Here is a 15,583-nt window from a genome sequence, read left to right as displayed (position 1 = left end):
TTATATATATGTACACATGTATAGAATAAAATATTACATACATGTGTATACATGTATGTATGTATGTATATACATGTATGTACATGTATATACACACACGTGTATATATATACACACACATGTATATATATATACACACATGTATATATATACACACACACATGTATATATATACACACATGTATATACGCATACATCTATACATCTCTGTGCATTTAGGAAAAAAGAGTCCGACCTTCATTGGCAGTTTAACTGTTCAATGGTTTTTCAAAATATAAAAGAAATGCACTTGATTTTGAAAAGGCATTTATTTGTTCTTGCATGGCATGATTATATAAAATGACAATACAATGCACGTCCAGTGAAGCCTGGACCTGGTCATGAAGCTGCTGCAGAGATGAAGACGAGTAAATAAGGCTTGAGCGTAAAGGCAGCGTCAACACGACAGAGGACATGAAGTTAGTGCAAATCACTGAGGACTCGACTCAGTCCAAACACCTGGAATCAACATTCATCTGGTTCAACACGTTTGACACTTTTCAAACCTACAAACACTTTTCTGGAGGCGTCCCAAATGTCACATCTATTTATGGGTAATAATAACTCAACTTCCAGTTATAGCAAACATTTGAGACTTTTCAATTCAAACGGTAAAATATTTAGTTTCAAATTGTTAATCGACATGGCAATGATTCTTATTTATAAAATGAACACAAAAGAAAACAGCATCAATTATGGTTCATGCTAAATATGACTGAAATATGCCCAAAAAATGAGTTACATTTGTCTAGTCTTCCACAGCTCCAGTGATGCTGCTGCTGCTGCACAGGACGGAAACAAATACTGTGTTTGGTTTGATTTTCATGTTTAAGTCTTGATCTTTCAACTAAAATGTTTTTTGCTACTGTCAAGATTTACCTTTTTGTTTAGTAGAAAAAAATGCTAATCTAATTGACAATTCATTAGTCAAGCAAAACGTCTTTAGAGCCGTTTTGGGGACTTTTCACTATTTAAAATATAGAATGTTTGGACAGTTGCTATGGAACAGAAACTGATGACAGGACAACAATGTGACGTCCTGCTGCCGTTTACAGGATGAAGACTACCTACAGCTACTCCTTTATGTCCACTCTTATTTATTTACAAAGACATTTACATCATACAAAAACTGAACGTTCAAGGCCATTTTCTTTCTGGTTGTGTTGGCGATCCACTCGAGGTGGAACAGTTTTCATGACAGTTCAAACTAAAGCTTGTGAAATAAATGAAATGTACTCCTGTGTCTGCTGTGGATCGGATTGTCTGACTATCAGCGCCGTTTCATTAATGTGCCTATCGGAATTAAAGTGCTTTTCATCAGGTTTAAGAATAAATATGACACAATAAGCTCTTGTGTACAGCCCTCAGTCCCGGGTCAGTCCACACTTTTGGTTCAGAATGGGACTGGTCACTCCTCCTCGGATCCTCCTCGGATCCTCCTCGGACCCTCCTCGGACCCTCCTCGGACCCTCCTCGGACCCTCTGCAGTCTTTGGCACACGTGTCTTTGTGCTCCCAGCTTTAGTGTCCCTCTGCGGGGCCGTCCTCCGTGTGCTGGTGCTGGGATGCTCGGCTGCCTCCCCTCCTCTGCCTTCCCTCCGCGGCCTCCTCTCTCACCTCCTCTGCCTCCTCTCTCACCTCCTCTGCCTCCTCTCTCACCTCCTCTGCCTCCTCTCTCACCTCCTCTGCCTCCCCCCTCACCTCCTCTGCCTCCCCCCTCACCTCCTTTGCCTCCCCCCTCACCTTCTCTGCCTCCCCCCTCACCTCCTTTGCCTCCCCCCTCACCTCCTTTGCCTCCCCCCTCACCTTCTCTGCCTCCCCCCTCACCTCCTCCGCCTCGCTGTCCTCCAGGGCAAAGTAGCGTCGTCTCCTCTGTGCTCTGGAGGCGGTCGTAGACGGGGCGGACAGCCTCGGAGGAATGTCCTGCACACAAGTAGAAACACACCAAAACTCAACTGTGCCCTTCTGCTACGGCATGTCAAGATAAATTAAGCGCTGAACCTCAGGGGCAGTGTTCTCGCTGAGGGGTTTTAGCATGTGACCCGCCCTGCTGCGGCTGTGACCCGCCCTGCTGCGGCTGTGACCCGCCCTGCTGCGGCTGTGACTCGCCCTGCTGCGGCTGTGACTCGCCCTGCTGCGGCTGTGACCCGCCCTGCTGCGGCTGTGACTCGCCCTGCTGCGGCTGTGACTCGCCCTGCTGCGGCTGTGACTCGCCCTGCTGCGGCTGTGACTCGCCCTGCTGCAGCTCGCCCTGCTGCAGCTCGCCCTGCTGCAGCTCGCCCTGCTGCAGCTCGCCCTGCTGCGGCTCGCCCTGCTGCGGCTCGCCCTGCTGCGGCTCGCCCTGCTGCGGCTGTGACTCGCCCTGCTGCGGCTGTGACCCGCCATGTGACCCGCCCTGCTGCTGCGGCTGTGACCCGCCATGTGACCTGCCCTGCTGCGGCTGTGACCCCCCCATGTGACCCGCTCTGGTGCGGCTGTGACCCGCCCTGTTGCGGCTGTGACCCGCCATGTGACCCGTCATGTGACCCGCCCTGCTGTGGCTGTGACCCGCTATGTGACCCGCCATGTGACCCGCCATGCTGCGGCTGTGACCCGCCATGTGACCCGCCATGCTGCGGCTGTGACCCGCCATGCTCAAAAGATGCCGCCAGGTATTAAGATCACGACACCTCGCACGCGGTGCTCACGGTGCTCACTCGCATTTGCAGAAAAGAATAACTGAAGTCATTTCACTCTGAATATATGAACTCCTGCCACAGACGGAAAAATCCATCTAAAAGAACTTCACATCACGTGATTCTTTCTGAAAGAAGCTCCGGCAAAACTGTAATGTACTGAGGAGCAAGCTTTTGAGCAGGCTTTTCAAATTTATAATAAAAGGAAAGGATGATACTGGGTCATAGTTTGGGGACGAAAGACGAACACATGAAAGTGAACAGTTATTATCCCGTGATAAATAGTAGAAAAGCTATAGTAGAAAAAGCTTCAGTTGTAGTCATCTGGACTCAGTTTGAAAAAATAGACGTTTCGACTCTCATCCAAGAGTCATTGTCAATAAAAGAATTTAGATCGAGAACTCCGATATTAATACTGTTCTGTGGTAAGACCCACCCATTGGGCGGAGCCTTCCTGAAGTAGAAAGAGTTGTTTGTTTCAACAGAAACTCCCCCCTTGTATCTACCGAGCCTATTCAGAATCTTAATGGGCTATTAGAATCCTCTTTGTCTTTGTGAGACCCTGGCTCAACCACCCTGAGTACCTGATTAGCATCTGAATGCCCTTGTCCTGGTCCTCTACCTTTCCAGGGGTTCAGTAACCCATTATAAATAACAGGAAGATTAAACCTTAGCCCTCCATTTCTGTTTAAAGAAAGTCTTTCTTTTTTAACAAAAATAGCTTCCTTAACTCCTCTTTCAAACCATCTTTTCTCCCTGCTTAAAACCTTCACCTCACCGTCTTCAAACGAGTGATTAGAGGCTTCAAGATGGAGATGCACGGCACTCTGAGGTCCTGAACTAGTATTTCTTCTGTGCTGATAAAGCCTCTTGTGTAGAGGCTGTTTTGTCTCACCTATGTAACGTTCTTTACAGCTTTCTTCACTGCATTGGATCGAATAAACTACATTGCTCTGTTTTTGAGTCGGCAACTTGTCCTTAGGGTGAACCAGTTTTTGTCTTAAAGTGTTTCCTGGTTTAAAATAAACAGGGACTTCGTGTTGTCTAAAAATTCTCTGCAGTTTTTCCGACAGGCCAGACACATAAGGGATAGAAACACCCTTCCTTCTCTGTTCAGTTTCCCTTTTGTCCTGCTTTTTGGTTCTCTTCACTCTGTTGAGGGCCCAAGCGGGGTAACCACAGACTGAGAGGGCATTTCGGACATGTTTTTCCTCTTTCTTCTTGCCCTCTGAGCTGGTGGGCACACCTTGAGCTCTGTGTTGTAAGGTTCTGATCACCCCCAGCTTGTGCTGTAGTGGGTGGTTGGAACCAAAGAGCAGATACTGGTCCGTGTGTGTAGGTTTCCTATATACTTCTATTTGGAGTTTCCCGTCCTCTCCTCTGATCGTGGAACAATCAAGAAAGGCCAAGCGATTCTCCTTAGCGTCTTCTCTTGTAAACCTGATATGTGGGTCCACAGCATTGATGTGATCAGAGAAGGTTTCCAGCTCTTGTTTCTTAATTGTTACAAAAGTATCATCGACATAGCGGAGCCACAGTTTTGGGGCTATGCCTGAGAATGAGGCCAGTGCCTTCTTCTCAAAGTGCTCCATGTACAGGTTGGCCACTATGGGAGAGACGGGCGAGCCCATGGCACAGCCATGAATCTGTCTGTAAAATTGTCCCCGGAATTGAAAGTAAGTGGTGTTCAGACAGATGTCCAACAGTTTACATATGTGTTCAGGTGTCAGTTTGGTCCTTTCCTGTAGGGTGGTGTCTTCCTGCAGTCTGATCCTCACTGCTGCTACTGCATCAGAGGTCGGGATGCAGGTGAACAGGGACACAACATCATATGAAATCATGAGGTCATCTGGGTCCAGTTGGAGATGTTTCACTTTATCCACAAAGTTGTGCGTGTTTTCCACATGATGTACCGAATTCCCCACAAGCGGAGCCAATATAGTTGTTAAATGCTTGGCCACATTGTAAGTGATGGAATCTGTGCTGCACACTATGGGTCTGAGTGGAACCTCCTTTTTGTGTATTTTTGGAAGGCCATAAATGCAGGGCATGGCTTCACCAGGATACAGACTGTAATACAGAGGCCGGTCTATCGCTTCCTCTTTTTCCAGCCTTTGTAAACACTCTATCACTTTCTTCTTGTAGCCACTGGTTGGATCTCTTTTCAAGCGCTCGTATGTGGTCGTGTCCTCGAGGAGGGTGTGGACTTTGGCTTCGTAAACGTCTATTTTTTCAAACTGAGTCCAGATGACTACAACTGAAGCTTTTTCTACTATGGAACACGCCTGGACGAATGAGGGATTACACCGACATAGTAGAAAAGCTAGTTTATTTATTTTCCATCGGTCTGCCCCAAAGAAATTCTGGCAAACCGTCCAGCGCCTCAGGAGGGGGAAGCAGCGCTTCACCAACACCGTTTACGGTGCAGGTGGAGGCCTGCTGACCTCGACTGGGGATGTAGTCGGGAGTCGGACGGTGGAAGGAATACTTTGAGGACCTCCTTAATCCCACCGTCACGTCTTCCGAAGAGGAAGCAGAGACCGGGGACTCAGAGGCTGGCTCATCCATCACCAAAGCTGAAGTCACTGAGGTTGTTGGCAAACTCCTCAGTGGCAGGGCTCCGGGTGTGGATGAGATCCGCCCTGAGTACCTAAAGTATCTGGATGTTGTAGGACTGTCTTGGTTGCAGAGACGTGTGTCTCTGCAACATTGCGTGGCGGTCGGGGACAGTGCCTCTGGACTGGCAGACCGGGGTGGTGGTCCCTCTGTTCAAGAAGGGGGACCGGAGGGTGTGTGCCAACTACAGAGGGATCACACTCCTCAGCCTCCCATAAGGTCTATTCCAAGGTACTGGAGAGGAGAATCCGACCGATAGTGGAACCTCGGATTCAGGAGGAGCAGAGCGGTTTTGGTCCTGGCCGTGGAACACTGGACCAGCTCTATACCCTCCATCGGGTGCTCCAGGGTTCATGGGAGTTTGCCCAACCAGTCCACATGTGCTTTGTGGATCTGGAGAAGGCTTTCGACAGTGTCCCTCGGGGTGTCCTTTGGGGTGTACTCCAGGAGTACAGGGTCCGGGGCCCTTTGCTCAGGGCTGTCCGGTCCCTGTCTGACCGGAGCAGGAGCTGTGTTCATTGCCGGCAGTAAGTCAGACCTGTTCCCAGTGCATGTTGGACTCCTCAGGGCTGCGCTTTGTCACCGGTTCTGTTCCTAGCTTTTATGGACAGAATTTCTAGGCGCAGTCAGGGGTCGGAGGGTGTCCGGTTTGGGGACCACAGGATCTCATCTCTGCTGTTTGCAGACGATGTTGTCCTGATGGCTCCATCAAACCCGGACCTGCAGCTGCACTGGGACGGTTTGAGCCAAGTGTGAAGCGGCTGGGATGAGAATCAGCACCTCCAAATCCGAGGCCATGGTTCTCAACCGGAAAAAGGTGGCTTGCCCTCTCCAGGTGAGTGGGATTGACAGGCGGATTCACTGTTGTGGTGAAGAAGGAGCCGAGTTCAAAACTCTCAATTTACCGGTCACTCTATGTTCCTGCCCTCTATGGTCATGAGGTTTGGGTAATGACCGAAAGGACAAGATCACGGATACAAGTGGTCGAAATGAGTGTCCTCCGCCGGGTAGCTGAGGAGCTCAGTCACACAGGAGGAGCTCGGTGTAGAGCTGCTGCTCCTTCAGCTGAGGTGGCTCGGGCATCTGTTCCGGATGCCTCCTGGGCGCCTCCCTGGGGAGGTGTTTCGGGCATGTCCCATCGGGAAGAGGCCCCGTTGTAGACCCAGAACAACCCTCGGCTGGCTTGGGAACGCCTCGGGATCCCCCCGGAGGAGCTGGATGAAATGTCTGGGGAGAAGGAAGTGTGGGAGTCCCTGCTTAAACTGCTACCCCTGCGACCTGGCCCCGGATAAGCAGAAGAAGATGGATGGCTGGACTAGTTTATTTCTTGGTGCATGTAGCGCTGCATATAATTTGTGCATCATAAAAGAGAAACTGCCTTGTCTGTGATGCTACTTTTGTTCAAAAAGACGCTAGTCATCTTTGCTTTGCTTTTTTATTTAGAGCTCATTTCATTGTGGTTGCACATATTTTAGGTTTATTTTACAAAAGTAATTTTTTCTCCACTACTACCTCTAAAACCATGAGTTTTCAAATGCCGGATCAATATACAATGTGGTTTTTTCCTATAAAAGACTTGGTCAGCCTTTCCTATAATGGAAGGAAACTAAGGGAACAAGTGGATATAATTCCTCATGTGTCCAGCAGTAGTGTGCGGTGGAAAGGAGAGTTCTGGACGTCTACATTCTTCTGAGCTCTCAAAAATGTCATGCTGATTTAGTTGACTATATCAATAACACATTAGTCATCCCAAAGTCTTCAATACTTTTAGTTCCAGTTTAGGGCCATGTTAAAGGCTTTTAACCATTCAAACCAGAGACGTACATTTAGCATCGATGCTCATGCCATCAATCGTTAGCAACTCTGCAAGTCTGAGAAGATCTGAAGGATCTGATGTGGCTCTTCATTCTATCACGTACTTCATCACACGTTTGTTTAGGAAATGTAAAGTTTCAAAAGTACCTGCACAGTGTCCATGTTCCCGAAGAAGTGCTCCACAGGCAGGATTTGATTGCTGTCGTCGTCAGAGAAGTGCTTGCTGCAGTCCTGGATGTCCATGTCCTGCTGGTTCTCCTTGTCCTGGCGAGGCGGAGGCTGAGGTGAAGCCGAGCACCTCCTGTGGGCTGACCCCTGCTCACACTCACAGCTGATCCCTGACCAGGCCACACTGTCCACAGACGCCCTCACCACGTTCTGTGGAGAGAAGGACAATGTGCCACACTCTGGAGTAGTGTTGGAGTAGTGTTGGAGTAGTGTTGGAGTAGTGTTGGAGTAGTGTTGGAGTAGTGTTGGAGTAGTGTTGGAGTAGTGCTGGAGTAGTGCTGGAGTAGTGCTGGAGTAGTGCTGGAGTAGTGCTGGAGTAGTGTTGGAGTAGTGTTGGAGTAGTGCTGGAGTAGTGCTGGAGTAGTGCTGGAGTAGTGCTGGAGTAGTGCTGGAGTAGTGCTGGAGTAGTGTTTGTGCAGTGTTTGTGCAGTGTTTGAGTAGTGTTTGTGCAGTGCTGGAGTAGTGTTTGTGCAGTGCGTTTGTGCAGTGCTGGAGTAGCGTTTGTGCAGTGTTGGAGTAGTGTTTGTGTAGTGCTGGAGTAGTGTTTGTGCAGTGCTGGAGTAGTGTTTGTGTAGTGCTGGAGTAGTGTTTGTGCAGTGTTGGAGTAGTGTTTGTGCAGTGCTGGAGTAGTGTTTGTGCAGTGCTGGAGTAGTGTTTGTGCAGTGTTGGAGTAGTGTTTGTGCAGTGCTGGAGTAGCGTTTGTGCAGTGTTGGAGTAGTGTTTGTGCAGTGTTGGAGTAGTGTTTGTGCAGTGCGTTTGTGCAGTGCTGGAATAGCGTTTGTGCAGTGTTGGAGTAGTGTTTGTGCAGTGTTGGAGTAGTGTTTGTGCAGTGTTGGAGTAGTGCTTGTGTAGTGCTGGAGTAGTGTTTGTGCAGTGCTGGAGTAGCGTTTGTGCAGTGTTGGAGTAGTGTTTGTGCAGTGTTGGAGTAGTGTTTGTGTAGTGCTGGAGTAGTGTTTGTGCAGTGTTGGAGTAGTGTTTGTGCAGTGCGTTTGTGCAGTGTTGGAGTAGTGTTTGTACAGTGCTGGAGTAGCGTTTGTGCAGTGCTGGAGTAGTGTTTGTGTAGTGCTGGAGTAGTGTTTGTGTAGTGCTGGAGTAGTGTTTGTGCAGTGTTGGAGTAGTGTTTGTGCAGTGCGTTTGTGCAGTGCTGGAGTAGCGTTTGTGCAGTGTTGGAGTAGTGTTTGTACAGTGCTGGAGTAGCGTTTGTGCAGTGCTGGAGTAGTGTTTGTGCAGTGTTGGAGTAGTGCTTGTGTAGTGCTGGAGTAGTGTTTGTGCAGTGCTGGAGTAGCGTTTGTGCAGTGTTGGAGTAGTGTTTGTACAGTGCTGGAGTAGCGTTTGTGCAGTGCTGGAGTAGTGTTTGTGCAGTGTTGGAGTAGTGCTTGTGTAGTGCTGGAGTAGTGTTTGTGCAGTGCTGGAGTAGCGTTTGTGCAGTGTTGGAGTAGTGTTTGTACAGTGCTGGAGTAGCGTTTGTGCAGTGTTGGAGTAGTGTTTGTGTAGTGCTGGAGTAGTGTTTGTGCAGTGTTGGAGTAGTGTTTGTGCAGTGCGTTTGTGCAGTGTTGGAGTAGTGTTTGTACAGTGCTGGAGTAGTGTTTGTGTAGTGCTAGAGTAGTGTTTGTGTAGTGCTGGAGTAGTGTTTGTGCAGTGTTGGAGTAGTGTTTGTGCAGTGTTGGAGTAGTGTTTGTGCAGTGTTGGAGTAGTGTTTGTGCAGTGCTGGAGTAGCGTTTGTGCAGTGTTGGAGTAGTGTTTGTACAGTGCTGGAGTAGCGTTTGTGCAGTGTTGGAGTAGTGTTTGTACAGTGCTGGAGTAGCGTTTGTGCAGTGTTGGAGTAGTGTTTGTGTAGTGCTGGAGTAGTGTTTGTGTAGTGCTAGAGTAGTGTTTGTGTAGTGCTGGAGTAGTGTTTGTGCAGTGTTGGAGTAGTGTTTGTGTAGTGCTGGAGTAGTGTTTGTGCAGTGCTGGAGTAGTGTTTGTGCAGACTGACCTTCCTGGAGCCTCTAGACTGGGAGCTGCCTCTCCTCTTCCTGCACCTGGGCTGCCCAGGCATCTGTGGAGCAGAAGGTCAGAGCCGCAGCATCAGGCTCAGCTCTACATCAACACTGAATGTGTCCAAACAGGTCATCTGTGTAGAAAGTATTCACGTTCACTTTTTCCACGTTATGTTCAGGACTTATTACCTAAAAAACTAAATCTACAAACAATACCTCGTAATGACAACCTGACTGAGGTTGTTAAGAATTCTTTGCAATTGTATTAAAAATGTAATCAAAAAGCCCCCCAGCCCCCCCTCAACATGACAAGACTTCCCCATCACCCAGAACATCAAGCTGAGGAAAGCCAAGCTGCCAGCAGTGATGATGGTTCTACATGTCCATCGAGTCCATCCTCACCTCCTCCATCACCTCCTCCATCACCGTGTGGTACGCTGAAGCCACAGCCAGGGACAAACAGAGACTACAGTGCCCTCTGCTGAGAAGGTGATCGGCTGCAGACTTCCATCTCTGCAGGACCTGTACGTCTCCAGGGCTCTGGGACGAACAGGTCGGATCACAGCCGACCCTTCTCACCCTGGACATGGACTATTTGAGCCACTCCCCTCAGGCAGGAGGCCACTCCCCTCAGGTAGGAGGCCACTCCCCTGAGGCAAGAGGCCACTCCCCTGAGGCAGGAGGCCACTCCCCTGAGGCAGGAGGCCACTCCCCTCAGGCTGGAGGTTACGTAGTGCACCTTTAGGGTACGTCACACCTCATGACAGTCTAGACTCGTGAGCTTCCTTTAGGGTACATCACACCTCATGACTGTCTAGACTCGTGAGCTTCCTTTAGGGTACATCACACCTCATGACAGTCTAGACTTGTGAGCTTCCTTCAGGGTACATCACACCGCATGACAGTCTAGACTCGTGAGCTTCCTTTAGGGTACATCACACCTCATGACTGTCTAGACTCGTGAGCTTCCTTTAGGGTACATCACACCTCATGACAGTCTAGACTTGTGAGCTTCCTTCAGGGTACATCACACCGCATGACAGTCTAGTCTCGTGAGCTTCCTTTAGGGTACATCACACCTCATGACAGTCTAGACTCGTGAGCTTCCTTTAGGGTACATCACACCTCATGAAAGTCTAGACTTGTGAGCTTCCTTTAGGGTACATCACACCTCATGACAGTCTAGACTCGTGAGCTTCCTTTAGGGTACATCACACCTCATGACAGTCTAGTCCCGTGAGCTTCGTGGCTGCTAATGTAAACAAAGCCTTAGGGAAAGGTCTATGTCGCGGTGAAACCCTCCGTAGCTTCATGAACACAGCCTAAACACCGGAAACACGCGGAAGCATCACACAGTCAAAGAGTTTGCACAGTGACCACAGCTTGGCCGCTTGTTAGCCACGTTAGCATTGATTAGCCCACCTCGTGAAGGAGCAGCCGATGTCAGCAGAGGGAGGGAGCGGGGGAAGGGTTCAGATGTCTCGGTGAGAAGGGCACCACCGCGGCCAGCTCTGTTCTGTTCCCCGCCGCTTGCTGCTGCTGGGCCCGACGCTGGATCAGGGGCTGGATCTGGGGCTGACCGTGAGCAGCAGGACAGAACTCTATCATGGATGATGTGGCTCTTAATGCGTATAAATAAAGCTAGATACACTTGGCTCGATGTGTTACAAATAGCAGCGGCCATCTTGTAACTGTAATTATAAAATTATTTGACTCTAGAGTGCATCAAACAGGTTAGACAAGTAATTTCACTAAAACACACTGACCGTGATTATATAAGATTCACTAAAATGCTGCGTATTTTACCCCAGTGCGTCCATTTTGGTGATGGTGACGTTTATAACTGTACTTCCTGGTTGGACATGAGCAGAAGATATGATAGTCGCACTTAATTGTTATAGCTACCTTTTAACTTTGGCCATAATAATAAGTAGAGGAAGTCAATAATTGTAACTAGCAACAATGCAATATATTAAGACTTATACGTTTTTTTTAGTTTATTTGTTTTTCAAAAATAAATAATATTGTAATAGTCAAGATAAAGACACGAGACCACAGGGTCACGAGACCACAGGGTCACGAGACCACAGGGTCACGAGACCACAGGGTCACGAGACCACAGGGTCACGAGACAAGACCGAGAAGAGACCAGTTTTTATAACACTCAAATCTAAGACAGTGTCCAGGAATAGACATGACCCAAGGACAGTGCCACCGGGCTTAACCAACCTCACACAGATCTACAGCATGTCATTGTTCCTCACAGATCTACAGCATGTCATTGTTCCTCACAGATCTACAGCATGTCATTGTTCCTCACAGATCTTCAGCGTGTCATTGTTCCTCACAGATCTTTAGTGTGTCATTGTTCCTCACACAGATATTCAGCGTGTCATTGTTCCTCACACAGATCTTCAGCGTGTCATTGTTCCTCACACAGATATTCAGCGTGTCATTGTTCCTCACACAGATCTTCAGCGTGTCATTGTTCCTCACACAGATATTCAGCGTGTCATTGTTCCTCACACAGATCTTCAGCGTGTCATTGTTCCTCACACAGATATTCAGCGTGTCATTGTTCCTCACACAGATCTTCAGCGTGTCATTGTTCCTCACACAGATATTCAGCGTGTCATTGTTCCTCACACAGATTTACAGCGTGTCATTGTTCCTCACACAGATATTCAGCGTGTCATTGTTCCTCACACAGATCTTCAGCGTGTTATTATTCCTTTTTGCACAAAGAGAGTGACCACAGCACAAAGAGAGTGACCACAGCACAAAGAGTGTGACCACAGCACAAAGAGAGTGACCACAGCACAAAGAGTGACCACCACATAAAGAGAGTGACCACAGCACAAAGAGAGTGAAGACTGCACAAAGAGAGTGACCACAGCACAAAGAGAGAGACCACAGCACAAAGTATAAAGAATAAAGTCTGGCGGTAATGCAACGCTTGCATACCAGTCTGGCGGTAATGCAACACTCGGATGCCAACCGCCATAAAACAACAACAACAACAACAACAAAGAGAGTGACCACTGCTCAGAGAGTGACCACAGCACAAAGACAGTGACCACTGCACAAAGAGAGTGACCACTGCACAAAGAGAGTGACCACTACACAAAGAGAGTGAAGACTGCACAAAGAGAGTGACCACAGCACAAAGAGAGTGACCACAGCACAAAGACAGTGACCACTGCACAAAGAGAGTGACCACTGCACAAAGAGAGTGACCACTGCACAAAGAGTGGTCACAGCACAAAGAGAGTGACCACAGCACAAAGAGAGTGACCGCTGCACAAAGAGAGTGACCGCTGCACAAAGAGAGTGACCACTGCACAAAGAGAGTGACCACAGCACAAAGAGAGTGACCGCTGCACAAAGAGAGTGACCACTGCACAAAGCCTTCTCCAGCTCGTTCCAAACACTCTCTCTGGGGGTCAGATCTGACCCTCAGATCTGGGGGTCAGGGAGTCTCTGCTTCTCCTCAGATGTCTTCTTTGCTCGATGCCAATGATTTGACCCTTTTCAAACACACGACCATCTTTTCCATGACCATGTGATTTGTCTTTCCACATTGTTGTTTCACAAACGAGAAGCGACTCACTGCATCAGTCGTATTTAAATACAGTGTTGCAGCTGCAGCTGATGTCCAGCAGGAGGACAAGACATGCTGGACATCAGCTTCAGCAAATGTCCAGCAGGAGGACAAGACCTGCTGGACATCAGCTTCAGCAAATGTCCAGCAGAAGGACAAGACCTGCTGTGCTGTGGACACTTTGTGGACAAGTCGTCTATTTGAACCTTTATTTGCTAAAGTATTTGAAAAGACTGAAAGTACAAGAGAAACTCTGTTAGGTTAGTATCTACTCTGCTGGCCCCTTGTGTTTGTCATGTGCCCCATGTTTGTTTCTGTGTGCCATGTGTTCCTCTGTCTCCGCCCCTCACCTGCTGTCTGCTACTTCCTGGATTTCCCAGTCACCTCCCACCACACCTGCCGTTAGTCTTCTCATTACCTCAATTAGTTTCTCATTACCTCAATTAGTTTCTCATTACCTCAATTAGTTTCTCCAGCCACTTGTTTGTTCCCCACTAATCACCTGCTTCTCTGTGGGTATTTAAGTTCAGTCTCCCCTTTGTTCTGTGTCTGTTTGTCATTTGATGTCTGTCCAAAAGAATGCTAGTAACGCCTGCTCCTGCCTTGTTTCCCTGCCTGCCTGTCTACCTGAGCTAAGTTTGTGCTTTCAGTTCTGACTTTTTGGAATTTTTGAATTCTTTTTTACTTTTGGAGTTTTTTTTTGGGTCTTTTGTGTTTTCGCATTTTTTGGACATTCTGAGCCTTTGTGCCTTGCCTTTGGATTTTGAACATTTGTTAAATAAACTATACTCTGCCTTTATCCGGACTGCTTTTGGGTTTTTGCCACCGGGATCATAACAGTACGAACTGACCAAGATGAACCCAGCAGATCCGAATCAGGTGAAGGCGGCCCTCGAACAACAAGGAACTGTGCTGGGGCGGCACCAGACTCAGCTGGAGTCGACCGCTTCAAGCGTCACAGACCTGACTGCCAAGATGCAGTCCCTTCAACTCTCCCAGCAGTCTGCAGCCGCTTCGACCGCCTCATCGTCACCGCCCGTTCATGAGCCCAAATTGCCTCCTCCTCCGAGAAGTACTCTGGTGAGCCTGGTACTTGCCGCTCTTTCCTGTCTCAATGCTCTCTCGTTTTTGAGCTGCAACCGATCACTTTTCCCTCTGAGCGTGCCAGGGTAGCCTACGTGATCATCCAACTATCTGGGCGAGCCAGAGAATGGGGAACCGCACTATGGGATGCTAGGTGTCTGTCTGATTTATGCTATTGATTTCCAAACCTTGTGGCACCTTGTTTGACACCTTCCTTAATGCATTGTCTGAGGAGATCAAGGACAAGCTTGTCGCCCAACACCTGCGAGGACCTTGTGGACCTCGTCATCCGCATCGACACGCGACTGCAACAGCGCAGACGTGCAAGACCTGTGGAAGGTCCTCAGACCTTTTTCGCCACTCCTGCCGCCCAGCCAGCATTCCTGTCTGCCTCTGACCCTGCCTCCTCTGCGCCAGAACCCATGCAGGTTGACCGCACCCGCCTGACCACAGCTGAGCGGCAAAGGCGTCTCAGCTCTCGCTCCTGCCTGTACTGCGGCCAGCCAGGGCACTTCATCTCCACCTGCCCAGTAAAAGCCAACGCTCACCAGTAAGAGGGATACTGATGAGCTTGACGCCAGTACAACCCTCATCAAACCAACGAACTCTCCTTCCTGCTGTCTTGAGGTGGGGGAACAAACAGGAGGTGGTGGCCCTGCTCGACTCGGGAGCAGAGGAGAATTTCATAGACTCTTGCTTTGTGGCCCAGTGGGGACTACGAACCAATGAACTTAAGACTCTGATGGAGGCCAATACGTTGGCTTGTCAGAGGTTGGCCAGAATCACCCGAGCCAGTGTTCCCGTGGACCTCTGCCTGTCGGGTAACCATCATGAACAAATTAGTTTTTTTTATTATTGATTCTCCCCATGCGCCCTTGGTCCTTGGTCACCCCTGGCTTTCCAAACACAATCCACATGTTGACTGGGTGAGTAGGGGAGTTGTGGGTTGGAGCCCGTTCTGTCATTCTCACCGTCTCCTGCATGCGCACACCAGTCTCTAGGGCGCGGGACTCCAGATGAATACCCAGATCTGTCGGCTGTCCCTCCAGAATATTTGGACCTCAAAGCGGTCTTCAGCAAATCCAGGGCCTCCTCCTTACCTCCTCACCGACCCTATGACTGTGGTATTTACCTCCTTCCTGGCACACCTCCCCCTAGAGGTCGTCTTTATTCCCTGTCCCGACCCGAGACTGAAGCCATGGACAAGTATGTACGGGAGTCCCTTGCGGCGGGCATAATCTGTCCGTCCTACTCTCCTGCTGGGGCTGGATTCTTTGTTGGCAAGAAGGATGACTCTTTATGCCCATGTATTGAGGACTCCATAACAACACTGTTAAGTACCGTTACCCGCTACCTCTTATGTAGTCTGCTTTTGAACTCCTTCAAGGGGCCTCTGTCTTTACCAAGCTCGCCCTACATAATGCGTATCATCTCATCTGTGAGGCGGATGAATGGAAGACTGCTTTCAATACAACCTCTGGTCACAGAGTACCTAGTCTTACCGTTTAGTCTTACTAATGCCCCTGCTGTGTTTCAAGCATTAATTAA

General features: G+C 48.9%; 1 protein-coding gene across 1 annotated transcript; it reads right to left on the bottom strand.

The window, feature by feature from the left end:
• Positions 1-459: 459 nt before the first annotated feature.
• cunh1orf174 (chromosome unknown C1orf174 homolog) lies at positions 460-10,927 on the bottom strand. The gene is made up of 5 exons (XM_072450215.1): positions 10,774-10,927; positions 9,348-9,410; positions 7,292-7,522; positions 1,824-1,961; positions 460-498 (listed from the first exon to the last, which is right to left on the bottom strand). Exons 2-5 carry the CDS (start codon positions 9,408-9,410, stop codon positions 460-462), a joined length of 471 nt encoding a protein of 156 aa, XP_072306316.1. The 5' UTR covers positions 10,774-10,927.
• Positions 10,928-15,583: the final 4,656 nt, after the last annotated feature.

This window comes from Eucyclogobius newberryi, unplaced genomic scaffold (genome assembly GCF_026437365.1).
Source record: "Eucyclogobius newberryi isolate DKJ021-1_F unplaced genomic scaffold, fEucNew1.0.hap1 SCAF_17, whole genome shotgun sequence".
NCBI lineage: Eukaryota > Metazoa > Chordata > Actinopteri > Gobiiformes > Gobiidae > Eucyclogobius > Eucyclogobius newberryi.
The sequence above is the reverse complement of the archived record's forward strand: the minus strand, read 5'-3'. Positions and strand labels throughout refer to the sequence as shown.

Coding starts and splice junctions, on each gene's coding strand:
- cunh1orf174 (XM_072450215.1), bottom strand. CDS start 9,410: ATGCCTGGGCAGCCCAGGTGCAGGAAGAGGAGAGGCAGCTCCCAGTCT. Junction 1,962..7,291: donor GGAACATGGACACTGTGCAG/GTACTTTTGAAA, acceptor ACTTGTGTGCAG/GACATTCCTCCGAGGCTGTC. Junction 499..1,823: donor TGAGGGGGGAGGCAAAGGAG/GTGAGGGGGGAG, acceptor TGTTGATTCCAG/GTGTTTGGACTGAGTCGAGT.